Raw genomic sequence first — 24,565 nt, 5'->3', positions numbered from 1 at the left:
ATGTTGATGCGATGAGAACTTGAACTTGAAGTAAAGTAGAACTCTCTGAAAGTCAGTGTGCTATTCCCCCTTGAAGTTAGCCTTTTACGAAGATGGAAGTGGACATGGAATCCCAGCCCGTTCACTATACCGTGGTTGGCTCAGAGAAAGGCACTTTGAAAGGTTAGAGTAGCAGCTGCATTGTTATTCAACTTGATCGAGTTTGTGTCATCCTGGCTGTGTTCCAACAATACTATTTTTGGACTGCCTTCTTCTTCAGAGCCGGACTGGAATGGAGGATCATTTAAAAACTTGAGTGAAATTGATTTGGATTGGTCGAAGGGGACCGTGCATTTGTCTTGGAACAACGAAGAAGAATCTGAGGTAAATTTGGCTTTACGCAGAGTTGTACGTACCTTTATTTTTTGGGATGTGTCAGCATAGTCTTTGTATACTAGTATATAGAGCAATACACGTTGGATAAGACGATCAGAAAGATGAAATTACTTGTCGAATGCACTGGATCTTGCATGGTGACATTGTCAGTCTTAAAAAATCTGCACTTTATGGGCTCTCACCAGTAGAGTTTTGTAGTTTAGAGAACATCAAAGCATTTTATCTGATGAGCTGAAAAGGTCAAGGGTGGAGTGTTCTAACTTCAGGAAATATGGCGAGCATTGCATAGTGCAGTGTTCACATAATTATACAGGCTGTTGCTCAGAGATTGAGGAGACGGTTGTACTCGTATCGGCACCCTGCACTGTACCCCTATCCGTTTCTATATGCAGTTCCCCTTCACTGTACTGTACACACTCACACTGTATGCACGCACATCATTGACACTGTTTGTAGGCATCGTATTACGGAGTTTTCCGGAGCTCTGAGAAGTTGCGTGGAATAAAGCAATATAGAAATGCATGTACCACAATGGCCCTGTGAGCAAATGCCTAATCCTGAGGCCCCCGCTTTTATTTCCGGCAAGTCATGCAGCAGCATGCAAATCCGTTGATCCATTCTGCGCTCACTTGCTGGCAGCGACTGCCACTTGCAGCTTCCCCAATGATGCCCTGCAGCACGTAGCCCTGTGTGACCAAATTGAGGTCAGATGTACATCTGATCTGCTCCGCTGGAAACTGCTACTGGAGACGATGTCTCTCGGTCTCGAAGGCCGTTAGAGCCATCGGGGCCTCCTTAGACTAGAGTAGACTACAGTGTTCCGGCACACGCAAGGTACAGCCAATGCTCTCCATCATCTACAGTCCATTTCAAACATATAGACGCATGGTATTTTTGAAATATTTCGAATTTGGCTGGAGCTTTTTGAGAATTTTTTTCGGAATATTGCTCAGATCTTTCACGCAATTACTGTCATAATTATAGATTTTTAAGCGATCGGATAGCAAACGCCCAATTTCGAAATTTTTATGCACAAAGTGATCACAGATTTTATGTGGTATAGATGCTGGCCTAACGGTTTCTTGAAATCACGCGTCTATATTTTTGAAACCCACTGTAGCTGCACCCATGCTCATCTAGCTGGATGCTCACCAAGAGTACATACCCCCCCCCCCCCCAAGAGTGTGCAACTCCCACATACTAGTACCTTGCTGTCCCGACAGAATTTCAAGTTGACATAATTTTTTTATGATGCAATGGTCTTCGCACGAGTGATTTACGATGTTTGTACAGGGTTTCAACTTTCAACGCATCACACATGTTTCCTTGTACAATGTCAAGCCGGATTTGTCCGCCACAGGTCCAGGATACATCTCATTATACGTGTACAACGCACATTGCATCATAAAATGACGTCAACTTGAAATTCTGTCGGGACGGCAGGGTATGTGGGAGTTGCACACTCTTGGAGGATTATGTACTCTTGCTGCTCAATCATCTAGCTGCAGGCACCCTCATCTAGGTGGACGCACCCTCATCTAGCTGCAAGCACGCTTATCTTAGCTGCATGTACAGCTTCTATTGGTACATGGTGAGGTTCGGCTTCAACGGTGGTCACGGATGCTCGAAACTGCAGACTTATAGTCCATTTCAAAAATATAGACGCATGGTATTTTTGAAATATTTGGCTAGAGCTTTTTGAGAATTTTTTTAAGAATATTGCTCAGGTCCTTCCCGCAATTAGGGCGCGTTCAGACTAATGGAAAAGTTGCCAAGGTGATTTGATCACGTGACGTTACTGGCACGTTACCGGCGGAAAAGTTTTTCTGCTGCGGCTGCTGCGGCAGTAAACTTTTCCCGGCAGTAAAAAAGTACTCAGGCTGCATGTGCGCTGGGAAAAAGGGAAAATCCCTTCTCAGCGCCGCGGTGAGAGGTGCAAAACGTACGTACCGGTAACGTTAGTTTATCGGTAGTGTGAATGTCCTTCACGGTTTATCGGCATTCACGGTTTGACGGGATTCACGGTAGTCTGAACGCCCCCTTACTCTCATATAGAGTTTTAGGCGATCAGATAACAAACGCCCAAGTTCGAAATTTTTGTGCGCAAAGTGATCACAGTTTTTATGTGGTATAGATGCTGGCCTAACGGTTTTTTTGAAACCACGCGTCTATATTTTTGAAATGCACTGTAAGCAAGCCAAAGCTGTGGCAGTTCAAAAGGGTTCATGCTTCTGTCTGCGTGTAAGGAACATAACCACTTCAAGAAGGCTGCTGAAGCTTTACCACATTCATCAGCCTAGGCCTGTGGGACTGCCCTATTCAAAATTTAATAATAATAATAATAATCTTAGTTTGAGTAGTTTGAGGGAAAGACAATAATAATAATAATAATAATAATCAGTGGCAATGAATACTAAGGAAATAATGGATGATCGCTCAACCGCGCTCACCCATTCTTCGTAAGAATGACGCCTCTCTTTCCCACGACAAGCGCATGTAGAGTGTAGAGACTGCCAAGTTTGATGCAGCATAGGGATTAAACACCCTTACATCGAAGAATGTGCGCTCAAATGGGCTGCCCCACCCTTCACTCACTGCAATGTCCAGTTGAGTACCGTCATCCAAGATGGCCAAGAAGGCGACGATGTTCAGACAGGGGCTGTAGGCGGTGGGTTGATGGCAACTTCACTGGCTACCTCATCGACCAATGTAGCCGTACCATTACGGAGCTCGTTTTGGCGCTACCTGCCTGGTGGGCGTGACAGTGTATGTGCGACATCACTGCGTGGTCCGCACTCTACTATGCATACGTACGGTGTACGACTGGGCTGTGCGAATCACTGAATGTGAAACCGGAATGCATGGGCGTTCACACAGTGCGTCGGACATACGTTTGCTAAACTGGGCTCTATCTTGCAAGATTTTGTCCCATATTTTCCCTTTTTGGCATGCACGTGCAGGCTCTGGGATGTATCCTTGATGTGTAAACTGTTCTTCAAGTAATAGTTGTCTTGTGTGTATTCCAAAGTACTGTTTTATGTACGGGTTCATTTGATTTCATTGGGAGAGGTATTGTATCTGTTGTCTGCATTAGCCTTTTGTCTTCATGATTGTGTTTCCCACATATGCCTGTGCTGCTGTTCGACATGCCCAGATACTCGTGGGCAGATTGTCAGGCGCACTTGAAGTGTTCTCCTTGTCTGAGAACAAGATACTACGACATGGTGTGTGCTCTGCCGCTGTCTCCGAAGCAGCCACTCAGGAGGGAATAGCGCGACTTGACAGGTAAGGCCTTGTTTCAGCAATCAACACCAGGAAAGCAACAGAATATATAGGTCATAGTTATGATGAAGTCTGAGAACGGGAAAGAGCAAGAATGACCTATCTGTAAAGAGAAAAGGACCTATAAGTTACTAGTTATGACTAACAGTCCACCAAGGTAACGAGATAATAATTAATACAGCCAGATAGTGCGACAACAACGCACAAAACTGACAAGGATATTGAGACATTTGACCACCTGACACCTAGTTCCAACACATCTACGAAGCGCGAACCAACAACCTTCCAACTTGAAAGGCTCAGGTGCGAACAGTTCCAATGAGGGGAAGTTTTGTGCCTTGTTGTCGCACTATCTGACTGTATATTATCTCGTTACCTTGGTGGACTGTTAGTCATGACTAGTAACTTATAGATCCTTTTCTCTTTACATATTACTATTGGCTCAACATCTGAGTTCTTAATGGCCTATCTGGTTTTTCTTTCGCCAGTGGCGGACTATATACAACAAGCAAGCAGTACATGAAGCATGGTACAGCTTGTACAGACTGGCAATGAATTAGCCATACTGTATCTTTATCTACCTATGTGAAGTCCACCTGCGCATTTGCCACGAGCATCCGCCTTCACCTTGGCCTCTTCCTGGCAAACCTGTCGACCACCGCGTCGATGTCTAGACGGACATTGGTGTGCACAAAAAGTAGCAGCAAGTCATTGAGACGCTGATCGCCCATTGTGCTGCACACCTTTGTCTTAACATACACATGTGGGGAGTTACTGCATTCCACAGTTGCTGTAGTGACGGGTGCAACCAGGATGATCCTCAGTATCTGCCGAACAATTGGAAAATTGACTGGTGTGGCCTCGAACAAGGCAGCGGCGAGGGATAAGGGCAGAGGAAGACCACTGTTCTTGTGCAGCTCCCACTTCTTCCGCCATCTCGTCACTCCCTCGGTGAATGTATGTGGCTCAAGAAGGGCAGGTAAGTAGTGGATCTTCAATGCGGTTTCTTTCTCTTCAGTAAGATCCTTGAAATGGACTGGTAGATGGAGAAGTCCTTGGACTGCAGCAGAAGACACCGCTGAGAATCGGTTCTCAAACTCACACAGCAAATGGAAAAAAAGCTTAAAAAATGTACAGCGCGCAAAAAAAACTTCAAGTACGCGATGTATGATATGTCTACAGATAGCAAGAAGACATTTATTATAAAACAAATCTGAAGAGAAGGAAAACACAACTGAAGAGGCAAAACACATGAAGCACGGAAGTATCTCCCAAGCCAAGCAAGCATGCCGTTATGGTGCGAGGTCATACAACTGTGGTACAAATCTAGTACGGGAGTACATGAACTACAGGTCAAATATGGCATGGGGGAATCCATATACATCACGCCCCTTCGAGATAATGCTGAGAAAACAAATCCAGTATTATCTATCAAATCCAAACAAACAAACAAATAAGTATGGCAAGCAACGGCCTATAGCACACGGCGGAACAGACATAGCATGCCACACAAGGATACAGAAAGATACGATATGAGAACAATCCTCAAGAACATGTACACGATGTGTCCAGAACAAATCAAGATGCATAAGACTGTCCACGGGTGGAGGAAATGTTCAAACGAGAGGGTGGTTGGTGTGCTCGTGTGCTGCGACGCAGAGGAGGAGGCGTAGCAGGAGCAACGACAACAGACGGCTGTGGTGAAACGCATGGTGCTGGTGACGGCACGGGTGGAGAGAACGGACGAAGAAAACGGCGATTTCTCCAATAAACTCGACCACTAGCCAACTTGACGAAATAGTCACGGTGCTGCCCAATGGCCACAATCACGCCACGGGTTGTCCAACGCTTCGTCTTCGGATCCTGGACGTCCACAGGAGTGCCGATACGGAGAACGGGAAGAGAGCGGTGGGTGGGAGTACTGGCGGAAACAGGTGTCGAGGGTGGTGACTGTTCTTCACGCTCACTAGCGACGGTCGACCACGAGGAATCAAACTGCGTCCACTCAGCAATGACGAAAGACCGAAGTGGATGCCCGAGAAGATGCTCAGCTGGGCTCTTGCCAGACGGACCGGGCGTGTTCCGCCACTCCAGTAGACCACGACGAAATGCATCTGTGTCGAGATTGCCATTTGACGAGGTCTTGAGCAGCAAGCGCTTCATAGCTTTCACTGCAGCTTCCGCATGTCCATTACTCTGGGGGTAATGCGGGGAAGAGGATACGCGTTGCACTTGCCAACGGCTACAGAAGTCAGCAAACTTCTTCGATGCAAACTGGGGGCCACCGTCGGTGCACAGTACAGCAGGCACACCCAGATCGGCAAACCAACGACGACAAGCGAGAATGACATCGTGTGATGACGTGGTCCTGCCGGTTCGAACAACGCACGGCCAACCAGTCAGACGGTCGACATAAACAAGAAACTCGTAGCCTTGGCAAGAGAACAGATCAGCGGACACAAACTCGAACGGCAGAGTAGGATGACGGTCATTCATCGGTGGTTCGGCTGACTGCGACGACTGGAATTCTCGACACGCGGAACAGGCACGGACAAGGGTGTCTATGTCGGCGGTGAGACCAGGCCAGTACACGAGCTGCCGGGCGCGAGCCTTCGTGCGGACGAGACCTTGATGCGATGCATGAAGATTAGCAAGAACGCGTTGACGCATAGCCAAGGGAACAAGAATGCGTTGGCCTTTCATGACGATGCCCTGGTCCACTGACAGGTGCTCACGTCCATTCCAGAAGGGTTGGAGTGGAGCATCCAAATCACGCTGACGAGCGGGAAAACCATGCAGAACGCACTGGACAAGAGACTGATAGACTGGATCAGCTGAGGCGGCTGCTCGAAGTTCAGCAAACTTCAGGTTGGGGTGAGGACCATCATCACGGAGCATGCACACACGGATGCTGCGGCAATGAAGAGCAGGGGCTTCGCCGAGTTCATCATCTGAAGACGGGATGCCGACGGGATTGCGAGACAGCGCATCAGCAAACGCGTGATCAGAGCCTTTTCGCCAGGAAGCGTGCACTTGAAACGACTGCAGCTTCAGGCGAAGACGAAGAAGGCGAGGATTCTCGATCTGATCTAGAGAATACGCGTTGATAATCGGGATCAACGGACGGTGATCAGTGATCAGATCAAATAGGGTGCCGGATAAGTACAACTTGCACTTGTGCACAGCCCAAACGACGGCGAGCATCTCGAGCTCAACAACAGCATAGCGAGATTCGGCGTCAGAGAGGTAGCGGGAGCCACACTGGATGATTCGCCACTTATCATCCTGCTTCTGCCACAGAACGAAGCCGAGACCACGTAGTGCAGAGGCATCAGTCTCCAGACGGAGGTCGTGTCCATGCTGGTAGAAGGCCAGGATAGGAGGAGACAGCAGAGTAGACTTGGTCTTCTCGAACGCAACAGTGTGGTTGGCATCCCAGACAAATTCACGGGTCGTCTTCAACAGACCACGAAGCGGAGTGGTGCAGGCGGCGAGGTGTGGTGAGAACTCGCTACACTGGTTCACCAGGCCAAGAAACGAACGCAAATCAGTGCGGTTCGCAGGAATGTCAAAATCGCGAATAGCCGCTGCCTTGTCATCGTCAACAACCCAGCCGTCTGGACTGACAATGTAGCCGCAGAAATGGATGTGACGTGACGCAAAGGTGAATTTGGACGGGCTCAGAGTAATGCCATGCTGTCGAGCACACAGCAGGATGTCACGAACATGGGTGACATGGGAGGCAAAGTCGTCATCATAGGCCAGGCAATCATCTACAACCTTGGCGAAATTCGGGATTGCATCGAACGCAGCATCAGTGCGGCAGTTGAAAACATCCCCGGCGGAAATCAGGCCTTGAGGGTTGCGTAGGAAACGATACCTGCCGTATGGGGTGATGAATGTGGTCATTGGACATGCCTGCTCACTCAGTGGGATTTGCCAGTATCCGTGCCTTGCGTCAAGCTTGGTGAGGAATTGTGCCGATCCAATACCAGAAACCACATCGCGAGCGGTGCGAACAGGGTGGGCTGGTCTCAGGACTTGGTCATTCAGTCGTTTGAAATCGACGGTGAGGCGTTTCTCGGAGGTACCTTTCTTGTCGACGAGCACAATTGGGTGACACCATTCACTAGGCTCACTGACAGGCTCGATTATGCCATCGACAACCATTGTGTCCAGCTGTGACTTGACCTGGTCACGAAACGCGTACGGAATCGGGCGTGCGGTATGGACACATGACGGCTTAGCATCTGGCTGAAGTTGGATGTCCATCGGAGGACCTGCCATCGCCTTCAAGCCAGTGTCGGAAAACACGTCCGAGAACTCCTGCAGTAGCTCATCGCGAACACGAGCGATATCAGCAGAGCTCGGATTGACAACAGGCTTTGATACAGCACGGATCTTAGGTTGCGCGGCAGCATTAGCAGCAGGGTACTGTGCAGGCCAATCTGACGGGAGGAGCTGGAGTGCACTCAAGGACGAACGTGATAGAAGAGCATCGTCCAGACCCTTGTACACGTGGATTACGGTGCTGTGTTGTACTTCGCCAACCTGAAGTGAAGCACGAATACTGCCGACGTTCTGCAACTGCTCTCCAGATGCCGCTAGGACGCACTCTGGGTCATGGTCGAGGTTCTCGGGGAACCCGCCAAGCAGTTCGAGATGATGCTCGCCAATGGCATCGACGTCACTGCCAGTATCAGGGACCCAGGGTAGCGTGACTGCCTCATCCTCAGTGGCTAAACGGGTGGACACACGCACAGTAGGCTGCGCAGCAAGACGAGTACGCTGCAACTTCAGTTGGCCCACATGCTTCACGTTCCGGTCCGATTGTGACGACGACCTACACATAGCGAGAAAGTGACCAGTCTTGCCACAGCCATTACATTTCTTGCCGCTGGCAGGGCAACTAGACTTTGTGTGCGGGCTCCGGCCGCAATTGGGGCACTTCTTGTGTGTGTCGCTTCCTGACGAGGGAGCGGATGCAGATGGCAATACAGGTGCAGACATCTTGCTGCCAGGCTGTCCCTGTCGGGATTGTTGCTTACTGCGTTGGTACGCGGACCGCCGCACAGCATTGAGCTGGCTGGTGGACGGGATACTGCTGCTCGTCGTGGTAGCCGCTTCCTCCGCCCGGCAAATTGTGACTGCATCGTTCAGGGTCAAGTCCTTGGCAGACAATAGCTTGTGCCGGGTAGCGTCGTCACCAATTCCAATGACAATCCTGTCACGCAGGGTGTCAGCACGCACACGTGTCAGGCTTGTGCGACAGGTACTACATGTGTGTGCTGAACATTGTGAGCACAAAACAACGTCCGGAAAATCACAGCTAGTGTGTAATTCTTTCAACGAAGTGTAAAAACAATCGAAAGACTCGCCTTTCGACTGACACCTGTCGTAAAATGCGATACGATCCAGGAGTGGGTTGCGCTGCCGTCGCAAATATTCCTTGACTGCAGAAATCACATCGTCCGCATCGGGATTCGGTGGAGTCACGATTATACCCTCGCGGAGAAATCTGCGTAGCTCCTCATCAAGAGCTTGCCGCAGCGAGGATACTCTGGTCTCACGGCTCTGGGCTGACAGGTGCTGGCACTCATAATAGTCTCGCCACATTTCCTGCCATGCCGTGAAGTCGGCTAATGTCGAGGACGACAGTAAAATCGGTCGCTCCGCAGAGACAGGCTTTGGAGCTGGTGATGTGGTGCTGGGTTGCACGGGTTGTTGTGTTGGTTGTGTCAGTCGTTGTATAGTTTGTTGGAACAGGTCAGCCATTTTACGTTCCCTCTCCTCTGAGGACTTCATTTGTGCCGCCAACATCGCGGTCAGGGCAACAATGTCAGGAGCAGGGTCTGAGTCGGACATCGTGGTCGCAACCTACGCAAATGCCAGTATCACGAACAAACTACAAAAAAAATCGGCCAGTGCGCAACACAACGAGGTGCAAACACAAAGCACGAGAAACTAAACACACAGGTGAGTTCTACAAGGAACGAACAGTTCACTGCGCCATGATATGTCTACAGATAGCAAGAAGACATTTATTATAAAACAAATCTGAAGAGAAGGAAAACACAACTGAAGAGGCAAAACACATGAAGCACGGAAGTATCTCCCAAGCCAAGCAAGCATGCCGTTATGGTGCGAGGTCATACAACTGTGGTACAAATCTAGTACGGGAGTACATGAACTACAGGTCAAATATGGCATGGGGGAATCCATATACATCAATGTACACCATGCACGTGCTCGTCTGAAACTGCACATTCTCAACAGACAAAGTTGGCGGCCCTAAAAGGGGGCCACGTGCCGCCTGTCTGGATGCGCCACTATTGAGTACAAGAAGAAGCTTGCAAACCTGAAGAATAAATAGAAGAAAGTACTTGCTGCACCGATTGCTAATACATCTTAGGGGCCTATTATATGTGCAACTCCAGCCCGGGCTGGAGCGAGCGGGCCAGCCCGCCAAGGGTGTTTACATGTGCAAGGCCGGGCTGGTTGCCAGCCCGCAGTGAGTTTATATGCGCTGAGCACACGCCAGCCCGTTGTGAGTATGCAGTAAACACACTACGACTGTAGTGTGCTGCCCCGGGCTGAAACGCAGGGCTGCAAGCCATACTCACTGTAACCAGGTAACTCAGGTTATAAACCAAAAACTTTTTTTCTCACACAATTGTATTCTTCTGCTGATTTCTTTTCGCGCTGTAGCACATGTTTGGTGTTTTGTATCACCTCGTTTCTTTTTCCTGTTTTTCACATTTTTAGCTGTCCATATCAAAGTATTTTGCAAGTAGTTCCCCTTCCATTTTAATGTAAATCATGCATGTCGACAAATAAACAGTGCTCACTGTACGTCCTTCTTGTTGCTGTACAAAAAGCTTCATAGATTCTCAAGACAATATCGGGAATCCTCTTTATAACTTCCCTCAAAAGGTAAAAGTACCTAATTTGTAGTATGAACGCAGTGTCGACACCATAATAATACAACTCTGGCCCGGGCTGGTCTGTTTATATGTGCTTTTTCTGGCCCGCCTAGCCGGGATCCCGGGTGCCTCGAGGCGGGATCCCGCCTCGCCGGGCCAGCCCGCTTGCCATGTAAACGCACCACGGGTTTTGTGTGGATTTGCGTACAACCCCGAGATCCCGTTGCAGGCGACCTGGCCCGCCTGTCGACCAGCCCGGGCTGGAGCTGCACATATAATCACCCCCTAAGACAAATTGCTGAAGTACAGACTTGTTCAATCCGACGGCATCCGGTTGGCTGAGAGGGAGTATGGTGCTAAGCGTGATCTCTAGTCTACATAGCTATATGGTTCGCAATTGACTCGCAGGGCGCCGGATAAGCAAGCCTGGTTAACACACGCTAGACCATTTGTTTTGAAAAGGACCAAAGGGTGCCGAATTTAGAGGTCTGGCTATAGCTCCGGCGAGTCCTATTTTGTAAAAAACATCCTTCAAGATTATTCCTGTAAATGTCAATCCATCAAACCCTCCTTTCCTCCATGCGCTCTCACAGCCATCAAACCCTGACCACTCATTTCAAAACGATCAGTAACCTCGGACCGCCCCTTACACAATAATTTTGTTTTTGTTTTTTCATTATCGAATGCACAACGACATCAAGAGCAATATAATTTGAGAGACTGATGTCACTGCATGCTGTTATGCTCTGCCATCTGGGTTTGCTCAAGTACTTCACTTGTTATGCATTTGAGTATTAAATTTGTTATGCTGTCGTACTCTGCATAGCATTTGGTGTTGCTTGCATTGATTGCCCTGTTTTCTGCCTGCTTGCAGGTCGTGTGTGTCTGGATTCAGCGATGGAACAGTATCATGTTGGAGGTGGAATGATGATGACCAGTGCGAGGTGGGCATTGAGATATGGGCAGTCAATGTTGCAGTTATTATAGTAGTAGAGTATCGATTATCCAAACCCTTTTGGCCAGCAGCCTTTCCGGAAGGGTTCAGATGAAAGAACTATTCGGATCATGAAAGAGTTGAGTATGCAATAGTATGCATATACACATAAATTGCTATGCAACAATTGAAAGTAAATTATTCCCTGCATCATAGGATTAGGTTTTGGTCCATAGGTTCAGTGTCACAAATTTTACTCTCGAGTTTGCGTACACTCATTGCTGTGCCCAGGAATGCATTTGTTTCCGTTCTTGATTCTTCTTTCGCCCTCCACCATGTGTTTGCACAGGTGACTAGTACGGTATCAACTGGGTCATCATTATCATGCATTCACAGCGACATCTCCCAAAGACATGAGGTAGCCACTGGAGGCAAAGAGAGCAACGTGAAACTGTGGGATGCAGAGCGAATGGAGAATCCCGTATTTTCAGCAAAAAATGTGAGTTCTTTGTGTGTAGAAAGGAAAATTTCCTTTTTACATTTTATTATTGACTCAACGTCCGAGTTTCTTTGTCAATTGTTTCAGAATTGCAATCCACAGTACCAGCTGGGTCAACATAATCACAGATACTTTATTGAATCAAAAACCGAAAGATGACGAGCCAAGGGTGTGATGAACGAGAAAAGTACTAGATTAATGGGAGAGATTCTGAGGGGGGGGGGGGGGGGGGGGGTACACATCGTCATTTTCAGATCAATTTGACTCGTATGGAAGCATGAAACTCAGAGTCGCACACGTGTTCTTTGCTTTGCTTTTGTGGGACAGCTTCCGTCATTTCTCCATCTCCATTGTCAAGCACTCTTTCTGCTACTATAGGCTGAATTCTTGTGTCGTTGTGATGTGCTTTCATTCAGTAATTTTGTGCTTGTGTGTGTGTGTGTGTGTGTGTGTGTGTTCATTCGCTCGTTCATTTTTGCATGATTGGCTTAGCTTCCGCACGATTTCCTGGACCTGCAAGTTCCTGTTTGGGTTCAGTGCTTGACCTATCCTGATAGTGCACTGATTGCAGCTGGAACGGCGTATCATGAAGTAAGTTGTGCAATGTCATATTACAGTGGTACAGTGGTGACCAGCGGTATACACTGCTACAATGTTGGTACACGATGATCGGATTTGACGGCAAACGGAAAGCGTGGGCAAGTGAACCAAGCAGAACAGGGCCTATTTGAAATGGAATGGATTCGCAACTGATCTGAGGAATTGCTGAAAACTTGTCATAACAGAATTTGCCAAGGTCATCATGGTTATAATTGAGCCGTCAGATGCGAAAACCGACCTTTAATATGGGAAAAAAATCATATTTGAGTTAAAATAGCAATGAAAAATATCAATTGTGCACTCATAACCATGTATAAAAGCATTTGGTGTCCAGTCCGAATTGTCGTAAGTTGTTTGACGATTCCTGGTTTAGTGTTATTTGTTGCGCTCGTTTCTTTAACAGGTGTTGGAACTTGGAAGCTGTTTATATTCGTACACGTGGCCCTGTGCTATGCAAACAAAAAGAAAATGTTTTTAGCACTCACACTTTTCAAATAATACGCACTCACCAGTTTTGTCCACACGCACTCACAGCTGCCGTATTCATCTACTGCTACCATTCTCAGATCCACTGCATAAGTTCACACTACACGCGTTAAGCATAACGCCGAGCTGCTGCATTCTCACGCTTCTTTTCATATTATTCTAGCTATATAACTGGTTGTTTTAGTGATTCTTACTATGTGACGATGTTCCACTGATGATAGTCACGAGAAAACGTTCTGGAATTGTTTCATTTTAATTGTTTTATACATGGTTATGAGTGCACAATTGATATTTTTCATTGCTATTTTACGACTGTTGTCTCCTCGTCGGTTATTTTAATATTTGAGTTAGTGGTACTATCTGAAAGCCAGGAGCATCAGGAGTCGTATGCAAAAAACTAGAGTTGATTTGGACCAAGGGAAGTAAAGTCATAGCCTCTACAATAGGAGACCGTTACAAATTACATCTCAATTTTGGGTGCAATACCAACAATTGTTTCACCTACTTTGGAGAGTATTTCCTGTTTCCTTTGACTGATTTCCACAAACTTGGGTTTTCTGGAAAGCTCTGGCGATGAGCAACCCGTTGGGCACAAATTCGATAGCAAATAAAGCACAGCACCAGCGCAACAAGCTGCTGACACCACTTCAGCGCTTGACTTGCGCCGTCACACGAAAATCGCTCGCCATTTCCATCTCCGTTATCACAGGGCGCCCAATTATTTTCGTGAAGATGCAGTGAGAGCTTCCAAGACGTCTGAGCCTGGTGCCGAGATTTTCGTAGATCGCTTGAAAAGGGGGAAATCCGTGGTCTGGATTGTTTGATTTACATGTACAAGTAGAAATGCAAAGTGCCGTGACGTATCTTGCAGGCTTCGTAGCTGGGTAAAGCAGCATCGTGCCGCGATCGCGCTTACTGCATTGGATTCCTTGGTGTTTTCTCTTCGATTTACATACTTGGATCGTCCCGAAAGACTGATATTTGACTGAAATACGAAGGTTTGTAGCTTGGCTGTCCAGGCGCACCAGTGAGTAAACTCGCCAACTTTCAACTGCATTTTTCTGCACTGTGCAGTGTTTCCCATAAGGTCGGTTTTCGCATCTGACGGCTCAATTATGTCCTGATCCACCACATCTGTGGCACGTTTGTAGCTTGTTGCCCACAACAATGGTGTCCACAACTCCATGTTCCTTTGTTCTGTTTCTCCTTTCTTTTCTTCAGGTTCAGTTGTTTGATCCTCGCAGCAAGCGTCGGCCTGTGACCCGCTATGAGTGGGGAGAACACCCGATCAAGGCCATTACTACTGTACCAGACAAGAGGTTAGGAAGTGGATTTCTTCTGCAATCAAGGCCACTGTTAAGCTTTGTTCATTTTCAACTTTTTGTGTGACTAGTATGTGTGTGGATCGGTGACGTCTCCATCAGTACGAGTGCCATATTATGCAAGTTCTCTTGCCAACAGTGGACAATCACCAAGAAGTGCTGACAGCTTGAATCAGGCAACTGACAGAGTGTGTTGATCTGCCCGGCTTTTTATTTCTTGTAAGGCCACCCTTTCTATTTTCGTTGTTTAACGTCCGCGCCCGCGTACCTTTTTGCCTCCGACCGGAAAAAAAGAAAAAGAAAGTAGTAGTACCAATAATATGCGAAGTTGTAAATACATGATTGTGTAGTTTCACAGTGTGCCGATCATGACCTTAAACTTATAATCTTGCCTCCCGGGCATGCCTTTGTCTTGTGTTCTTTTTCTTTTTTTGTTGGCTTTTAAATATCGTACGGTGTGTGTCCTAGTAAAAATCCAGATGATAAATTCATGACATGCTAACTCCATGCTATGTACCTGTTTTGTTGGATTCATCAGGCATGTGCTCCAATGTACCATCAAAGAGTGTTGTTCTATGCCTGCAAGTGCCGTTAGACCCAGAAATATTGTATATATCACATGCTTTACTGGTCAAAATGTTTGATTGGGGTTTCCAGTTTTTGGAATGGGCTTTTTTTTCGCCCTCCCGCGTACCTTTTCGCGAAAAAAAGGACGTTAAACAATGAATTAACAAAGGGTGGCCTAATGTTGACGAGTGTTCACCGTCCCTATCTGCTATGCTAACTATGGGTTGTTTGTCTGGTTTCCACTGCAGCCAGCTAATCGTTTCCAATACTATTGGTGACATGGCTCTACTCGAACTTCGCTCAGGTCAGTATAGAACACAGTGAAATGGCCCCAGCAGCCAGTGCTAATTGGAATTTGGTACGATTCGCATTAGTGCTGTATTCAAACTGTATCTCAGTACAGATCTCTATCAGGTTGTGCCTTCTGTTGTTGGGTAGAAGTCTTGTTCTGGATTTTGGGGGTCGAATTCGAGGAATATCACTGTATTTTAGTTGATCCAGTATATCGGTGCATTGCAAGCATGAATAGAATGCATGCAACGTGTGTATACCTGTATGTGTCTTGGACTTTAGGGAAGCTACTTGGTCAATTCCGTGGATCGTGCGGCAGTATTGGGTTTCTACAGTGTCACAAGACACAGCCGCTGGTCTTGTCCTGTAGCCTGGACCGATACGTTCGTCTTCACCACACTGTCACCAGGCGACTTGTCAAGGAGGTGAGGCTGACTCTTGATACTGTGCTGGCCACTGTTGCATTTTATATGAACAAAGTACTTGGTCCGACTTATTAAAATGTGCGCTTCACTTCAAAACTCAAGCATATGTACAAAGGAGCACCTGTACCAAAAAATCAACCAAGGGGGGGGGGGGGGCGGTAGATAGATAGCTACTGTGTCGTTTCTTGGCCTGACCTTCTAGTTTTCATCGCTGCTGGTGTCTCAGGGCGCATCTGCAAGTGCGGCAACCTGCAAAACGTCGACATTTTTTCATCTCCTCCAAGCTACACTGCGCTTCTTTGATTTTTTCACTCCATAGGCACGATTTCCACGATCGACTTCGCCTCCTCCTCGTGCAGTGCGACAACCAGAATGGTGGCTGTAGGTGTTTTCGCCTAAAGCTCCCACGACACCTTCAAATGAGGCGAACAAATAAACCACCACGCATAAAAAATCACTTCTGACCACCGTGTACCGCGCGCGTACTGAGTCTGATCTGTGTCGACATGTCATGCAGTCAGACCATGCGTGCTCTTCCCTGCTATGCCTGTTTCACAAGTCCACTGGCTCCGGAGACTGGCGATCTTGTGACGCATCGCGATCGCGGCTCCGCGCGCGGATCCGAGGACTCCGCACCGTTTCCGCCGGATAATTCACCCTTCCTGCGCTTCAGTTTTCCAGCCAGGTTGTCGCCTGAAAGTCGACCTCAAGGCCGGTTATTTATTTCGATCAACTTCTCGACGATCTCTTTTGTGATCTTGATTCGTCGGCCGCCACATCGTGAACGACTGCGAGAGAGATCAGCAAACTGGACGGAGCGATGCTGGTGCTTTCTGCACGAGTTTCTGGTTGACGCGTTTGCTGAAATTCTGTCAAGGAAACAGCGATTGCAGCGATTTCAATCCGCCAGGAGGCACTCGAGAACGATCGCCTAGGAGGTTCTGGTACTCCGTGACAATCCCCCATCGCAGCGGGGTGTTGATTTCAGCACCAGGCCTTCTCTGTGTTGCGCGAGAAGCAACAGGAGTCCTCTGACGACAAAATTTGGACGCAAAATTCTCGAGTCGACTAGGATCCTGAGCCGCTGCCTCCTTTGGAGTTGGAGCCATTTCTTCTTCAACATCACAAATTGACAACTGAATGATAGTGTTAGATAGCTGGAAAGTTTATTCCGTCCTGAGATTATTTGAATTTGTTTGGTTGATGTTCGAAGCGAAACGCACATTTTAATAAGTCGGACCAAGTATCGTTGGGTTGGGTTGTTATAGTGCCACTGAAGAGGCATAGGCGTTGAAATCTCCGGACATGCACACACTTTGTTCCCTACTTGTACTTTTTTGTGGAAAGTTTACTACGAGTATTGCATGTTCATGTATACAGTGCAACGTGTGTTGTGATTCCACAACCCGTATGCAGACCTTCGTGTAAGAAAAATCCAGGAGAGTGAACAATCACTCTCGCTATCCTCTCAAGGAGAGTGGTGGGAGAGCAGTCCCCACCACCCTCCCCCCCCCCCCCCCCCCCCCGAAAAAGCCGCTCGCCTTTTCTATCCAAGGCGAGCACAATACGGGTTTTTTCAACATCTTGCCATACCCCAATCGGATTCAATACCCAATAGCTGCCAAATTCGTTCTGGAAAATCGCCGCACGCACTACAAATGAAAGCTGTTCGGACCACAACTTTAGTTTCCCTTCATCAGGGACAATGACACACGCAATGGGAAATTGAGACAATTCGCTAAGATCCATGGTATTTTTGTAGTATTCATCGTAGAGCGCTCCTTTGAGGCTTTGTTCTGTAGCTGACGGCTAAAGACCTGTGCCTGGCGTCACACGTACACAGGTCTATGCATGTCCGGACTGTCACGCAACCGAGGGAAATCCTTTATGTCAAAGTTATATGTGCGGAAGTGAAAATTTGCAACGGTACGTAAAATACCTTGCGAGTGCCGTAACTCCACTTTTGGACCTCGGATCGACTTCTGATTTGTTGGAGCCGACAGCTGAGAACTTTCTAATGCGAATAGATCTTTCGATTACTCGATTCCGTTCAGGGAAAGCCGAGTTACGAAATATTTGAGTGTTTTCAGAACTTCATAGTGATGCGGATGCGCTCGAAATTCTCAAGGCGCGCGACGAAAAGTGCGCCCTAAAAGAAAATAAGGAGAGCGAAGGCGCGCGAGAGCGATCGCTCTCCTTTTACCAGATGGTCTGCCGTATGCGTACACTGGCACATGTACACTGTATTTTCAGGTTTCGTACAGAGATGTGAGCTTGTGTGCTACAGTACAGTCATTTCAAAGCTAGTTGAACAAACCTTGTAATAGTCTGTCCTGTAATCTCTGCCTGTATAGGTCTATGTCAAGCAAAGAATATGTACCGGTCTCCTTCCAAGCTCTGAAGTAGTGGTGAGTCACTTCTGTTCAATAACCCATGGTAACGTTAGTTGTTTCAACAGGTGGCCTGTTTCAACAGATGGCCATTTTTAGGCTTCAGCACCTCAAACTTGGTAGCATAGTGATGGATCTATGCAGGGATCGATTTACTTTGATTTTTTGCATAGCAGTCAGTGCTACACAGTTTTACAATTGACTAGCAACTCGCAGTATTGATTAGCAGTTTTCCTTCATCGAAAGTTCACATATCTGTACAATAGCAGGATTTTGTACAGAAGAGGACAATAGCTGCAGTTGCTATTTGCTTTTCCAAATGAACGGTTGACCTGAATATTTTACGTTAGGGTTATCGCTTGGGCTTGTTACATGTTCAGCATCCATCCGACTTCGAGTTCTTCACAACACAATGTCCTTCAACAGGGCAGTTCAACTGATTCCTTCCACAAAGAAAGCTCCGGAAAGCGCTCAAACGATCATGACACTTCGTTCAAAGCGCACAGAATTTTCGCTTTTCTCCTTTTCTTCATCGAAACGAATCGACACTCCTGGCGCGTCCAGTTCTTTTTCCCGCTCCTGGACTGTGATCAGATTCACTAAACATGAGTCTAAGAACCATCTACTTCAACCGTGTCTTGTCGAACAGAAACAAACTGAATTGAGCTTGACAGTGAAAGAAGAAAGGAGAACTTCAGGGAAAGTCGCTGCCGTGTACAAAACTTCAGAAGACTGCAGACTGTGCAGTCTTGTACGACCGGTCGACCAGGGCTATCAGTGGCTAGTGCAGTGTCCAAAATCAAACAGAGCGCGATCCGCGACCCGCGCTCGGCCTGAGCAGTACAGGCCAGTTGGTTGGAGTAGTAAAATACTAGTAAAATACTACTCCCTAGTCAGCAGTGTGTACAACAGTTGCATGCAAACTGCACACAAACAGTACAGAATGGTCTTTGTACATGTACATACCGGTATGCATGGCGCGTGCATCGCAGTTTTGGGCGATACAAAACGAAAACCGAATCGCAGCCAGTGAATTTTGATTCGCAAACTGCGATGCGAACCCGGATAAATCGATCCCTGCTATGTATAAGTTACTGGAGGTGAACAACTTCACGACCTCACCCTTACCCCACACTTTGACGTATGTTATCATGGCAAGGTCACTAGCGTTCTGAGACCAGCTGCAGCTGCACTGCAATGTTTACGCAAACAGGGCAGGGGATCCTGCCCTGTTGTACGTAAATCCGAAAATAATTACCATGAAACCCCGCCGTAGCGCCCTGTCACTTTGGCCTTTTTCGTGACTTGTATCTGGGTTTGTCTCGTTCAGCACTGTGGAGTGCTCATCCGCCCCAACCCACGATTAAAGCACGAAAGAGTGTTCATGCACCTGTATGCCAATGGCACATACACAATTGATGAAGTAGACAATAGTAGGGTTCTTCACTGCTCAAGACAAGCCCATGCTGATTGAGAATACCGCAGCAACGACAGCAGACACAACATGACAGGGTTAGGAGAAGTTACTCAATGGCTGGACACGCCAGGAAGAACTGGCTCATCTTCATCCTCTGCTGCCGACTGGTTCGGGCAAGAGTTGGGACAGCAGGAGTGGTGGTCGGGTTTGTGCGGCAGGCCTTCAGCATACCATTCTTCGAGAGGGAGATCATGCCGTCAACCGTGGACAGCTGAAGTGAGCAACACGGCTTGTTTACCAGCATGCTGCATGCGGAAAACACACGCTTGGATGGAACTGAGGTGGCACTAGTGCACATGGGCTTTTTTCTTAAATCTGACAAACTGCGAGAACTGCTGCTCGCTTGCCTTGCACCACATGATGATGCTGCCAGTGGATCGATTCCATGGGCGGCAGGCTGGTTCTGGAAAAATCTGGTGACTTCTCGTTAAATCAGTGTCGACTCTCATCATCCGTCGCCACCCCGAAAAGAATGCCCATGCCACTGGCTGCTTGCTCAACTTCGGGGCAGTCAGATTCCGAGTTGGCAGGCAGCTATGAGTAGCTGATGGGTACCAGCGGTGATAACAAGTGTGATCTTCTCTTCCAGGATGTTGAGGGAGCTGGCAAACAACAGGCTACAGAACCTGGGATCAATTGCAGTCAACAATACCCACGCAGAAGAAGAAGTGGTCTAATCTGCCAGTTGAGTTTCGAAATCTGAAGAAATGTTGAATATTCACTGCGGAAAATGACACTGGGTTGACGACTACACCATAGCTTAGTGGTAGAGCATCGCTGGCCATAAGCGAAGGTGCCTGGTTCGAGTCCGAGTGGTGTCAGTCAATTTTTCTTCGCAGACTTTTCCCCTTTTCAACTCCCTCAAACTTATGAATAGTTTTACACACAAGTCACAGCACACCACCCATCATCCGGTTGTAACTAATACACATAGTCATGTACTAGTTTCTTGCCCATAGCCATAGGCAATCATCAGACAACTGATAATGGATGAATGGCCAAGATCCGAATAGTTTTAAGATAGAATTTTGAAAAGAATGTCCTCGTCCTGAAGATTTCCCCACGAAATCACCAATTATGCTCTGGACATGAGATTTGTGCACCCTAAATTGCACAATTTAGTACATGCATATTTGCCGGGTCTCTAGTCCTCAACTCTGACAGAAGGCCAATGGGTGTGAAGTTGTGAAGTATAGTACATGTACCATAGCAATACAAGAAGCAACCCGATGATTGCAGTGCAGACAGAAACATCACTAAAGTCCCTTCCCGAGCCATAAATCGAGGTGGGTCGCATGAGAGAGACGGAATGCTCTGGCAGGATATTGCGGTTCAGCAAGGAAACAAACTTCACCCTCTTGACAAAGACCATGGGTTACCGCTAGCTTCATCAGGAAAAAGTATTGCGTGCAAACAGTTTTCTTCGCCTTAAATTGCGTCAGTGTGAACGTCAGGAAAATGCCACTTGAATTTGTTGGATAACCCTCAAAGAAATCAGGAAACACACCTTTCCTGTCAATCATGTTCCGATAATGCGAAAATGGCGTTTGGTGGAAGTTACTGCTGATGACATACATGTACCAGCACCTTGTGTGCTGTAGCCTGCATACCACTATCTTGTGCTGTAGCCTGCATACCACTATAATTATACTGTACATGTATTCGTTATTCATTATCTTTGCATTGCAACGAAAGATTTTTAATAGCAAGGCACTGCTGTTGTGGTGGCTGTTGTTTGTATTGTTGTTATTATTGCTGCTGCTGCTGTGGTCGATGTTGACACTGCTTGTTTGTGTGTGTGTTCAGTCCCTTGCCACAAGTCTCAAGAGACCCCGTGTTGTGCCTGCTGCTGAGAGCCGTGACAGCAGCCATGATCAAAGTGATGAGGAAGGCGAGGATGTTTGGGAGGAATTGGAACAGGCTTCGGCAAAGAACATCAAAGCTGAAGAAGAGTGCGAAGCTGTTGCAGACGGTACCGAGGAAGTTGTTAGCCCCACTCTTCCTCTTATGGCCGGTGAGTGAGAGGATAGATAAGAGTCTTGTCAATAGACTGACCGGTGAGGTAGACCTGATGGTATACAGTACACTGATTTTGCTTGTGCCCGGGGCCACTGCTCTTTCTGAGGGACAGACTCAGCGCTCAGCGGAAAAACATAATTATTGCCTTGCCAAAGCCTTGCCGTTCAACTCACTGCTCTTTTTCCAAGTTTGCGCTGAGGAATAAGTCAATCGACTGTATCAGCGAGTGGTTGATTATGGTTTGCGGCTCAGGTTTATAAGTGGCACAATGAATCACATTGCGCTGAAATGTTCCTTCAGGCTTGCTTGTGTCTCTGTTTCCATTGGATGGTTTGCACTCTTACCTGTACTAATATCGCTGTTTTTTTTGTCTGCAGCTAAAAAGAAGCTGAAAAAGAAAGTGCCATCATCTGATGACAGTCCCCAGAGGAAGAAGAAGAGGAAGAATCCACGCCGGAGGAATGACGACGAGTAGTCTGTACGTTACGCCATGAATGCACATGCCATCCCTCGAATTATATTATCACACGGCTAGCAATTTTTATCCCTATGATAAATCTATCCCAGACAGCCCAACATTATCACCAGGGAGTCGTAAAATACGTATTTTACGACTCCCTGATTATCACATTGCTGTCTGCCCCTGGCAACACTGTGCTGCTTCTGAGCTAAACTGTTGCTGCGCCACTGTTGCAATCTGGTAATGGAAATGTTTGATAAATTATACGCATTTCGATTTCCCGAAGTTTGAATGGAAATGGATTCGAGAGTCGAGTCGTTACAGATGGCTCCTATGCAGCTAGGTGATATGTCTGGGTCCAAGCCGTTCCTTTTGTGTCTATCAGTGAATGCGATCGTTGCACATACTTCTTGAAATCTTATTTGAAGAATAAGTCAATTGCCTGTATCAGCGAGTGGTTGATTATGGTTTGCGGCTCAGGTTTATAAGTGGCACAATGAATCACATTGCGCTGAAATGTTCCTTCAGGCTTGCTTGTGTCTCCGTTTCCATTGGATGGTTTGCACTCTTACCTGTACTGATGTTGTTGTTTTTTTGTCTGCAGCTAAAAAGAAGCTGAAAAAGATATCACCGAGACTGTAAAATGATAGGTTTGGCTACTGTCAATAGATGAAGCGCACGACTGTGTATTTGCGGTAGAAAGTGCAATACAATGTAACAATGCAGTTATGAATTCGCTTTATAGTAGTACCGTAAAGTCCGCTGCAAACGCCCACCCCAGCGGGTCCATACTATTTTCGTCTTTTTCAGGTCAATATACTGTAAAAGCAGAAATTTTCGGTGGTGTTTTATTTTCGCTAACTTCGGTGCCAACAATTTTTACCGAAAATAAAACGCACCGAAAATTTCGGTACAACCGATACTGTATACATGTAGTACACTTACCTGGAGAACGGGGTTTACCGAAAATTTCCCTCTACCGAACCGCCGATTTTGGAGAATACCGAAAATATTACACCACTGAAAATTTCTGCTTTTACAGTAGTTGTAGAAAACTGGCATGAATGTCGAATGCGTACGAGAACAACTATAATGCCTACAAACTGCCTATGTCTTACCAAGAGGCTCCGCAAAAGCGATTGTCATGATCTTGCTGCAAAGAAAAAAAACGTCGGTCGAGATTTCCTTTCATACGATGAATGGGTCGTCTTTGTGATTAGTTCATTCTCCATGAAGTAATGCCGTAGAATCCATCTGGTTTTCAAATCATGAAATTTCTGCAGTGCCACGAATCCCCCCCCCCCCCCCCCGGCCCACGATGTCGCGCTTCCAGAATGGAAGGGTGATTGTTCTGACGAAGCGTCATTTAACGACTTGACAGGTCGCAGTATTGCAGTTGCAAGTCGAACAGGGGGGCGGGGGGTGTCACAGAAGCTACACCTACAAAGTCGCTGCTAACTAACTTGTTGAAAACTCTGAAGTGCTCGAGAAAAACCCTTGTCATTGCGCTTTGCGTGATTAGGAAATGATGCATCGATGGCTTGAAACACTCAGAAGTGTATTTGGTTCCTGCAATAGACTGTTCTTCGCTACCTTGCTATTAAGACTGAAATCGAAGTAACTCCCGTTTGGATTTGCGAAATAAAACAACCAACATAAAATCACTAGGAGCTAGCTCGTAACTAGTGCCCAAAAACATTTTGAAACCAGGAAAGTGGACATAGTTTACCGTAGCCAAGCGCTCCTCGCGCCACGGTGTGAGATGCACTTTCGTACAGTAGGGGTGAAAGTGCATGGGGTCAGTGCGTATAGGCCAGCAGATCTTGCAAAAATGGGACGGGCGTTTGCAGCGGACTTTACGGTAGTACGCTAGGTGTGGATGTGCGTGATTGCACCTGCTTGACCATTGATTGGCTATGCTTTTAATCAAGTATATTGCGGTCCAGACGCCGGGTCTAGGCTTACCCCGTTCTAATACTCTTTCACACTTTGCGTATCTTATGATGACAGCCGCTTCTAGATCACGCAGACCTGTGCGTGTATGTGTGTGCGTGTACAATCGCTGTTCCGCGCAGCGGACAAAGACTGAAGTCGCAGTTCAGCTGCATGTTTAGCAAGTACTATCGCTACTGCCGCTGCTTGCTGTTTTCTACAATGTGTTATAATTATCATAGCATGCTGCTGCTTTTAGTGAGAGGTTCTTTTGGTGCTCTTCTCCCAAACAGTGAACATATTCTCTACTCTGACGAGATCAGTTAGTTATATGTGTGTGTGTGTGTGTGTGTGTGTGTGTGTGTGTGTGTGTGTGTGTGTGTGTGTGTGTGTGTGTGTGTGTGTGTGTGTTGGGTTAGGACTGGGTTAAGTTGCGTTATGCCAGCCATGGCTATACTTGTCACAAAACGTTCCAAGGGTTAGAGACGGCACAGCCAAGGGCGAGACTAACCGGAACACTCCCCCGGGTTTGACACTTGTACTTGCAGTACTAGTGCATTGAGGTCATGTGACTCGTGTCCTT

At 47.1% G+C, this 24,565-nt stretch overlaps 1 protein-coding gene across 2 annotated transcripts; it reads left to right on the top strand.

Annotated features, from left to right (window-relative positions):
• On the top strand, nucleotides 1–24,296 carry LOC135806132 (WD repeat-containing protein 74-like). Of its 2 annotated transcripts, XM_065320285.1 has the most exons (13): nucleotides 1–162; nucleotides 260–363; nucleotides 3,530–3,660; nucleotides 11,455–11,524; nucleotides 11,864–12,013; nucleotides 12,506–12,604; nucleotides 14,321–14,418; nucleotides 15,237–15,292; nucleotides 15,562–15,704; nucleotides 18,059–18,112; nucleotides 21,378–21,585; nucleotides 21,968–22,068; nucleotides 22,655–24,296. In XM_065320285.1, exons 1-12 carry the CDS (start codon nucleotides 93–95, stop codon nucleotides 22,063–22,065), a joined length of 1,281 nt encoding a protein of 426 aa, XP_065176357.1. In that variant the 5' UTR covers nucleotides 1–92; the 3' UTR covers nucleotides 22,066–22,068; nucleotides 22,655–24,296. The 2 variants fall into 2 exon arrangements, with proteins under 2 accessions (XP_065176357.1, XP_065176356.1); XM_065320284.1 differs by lacking the exon at nucleotides 22,655–24,296 and having other exon boundaries at nucleotides 21,968–22,500.
• The last annotated feature ends 269 nt before the right edge of the window (nucleotides 24,297–24,565 follow it).

Source organism: Sycon ciliatum, chromosome 1 (genome assembly GCF_964019385.1).
Source record: "Sycon ciliatum chromosome 1, ocSycCili1.1, whole genome shotgun sequence".
NCBI classification, from domain to species: Eukaryota; Metazoa; Porifera; class Calcarea; order Leucosolenida; family Sycettidae; genus Sycon; species Sycon ciliatum.
This window is presented reverse-complemented; position numbering and strand designations above follow the sequence as displayed.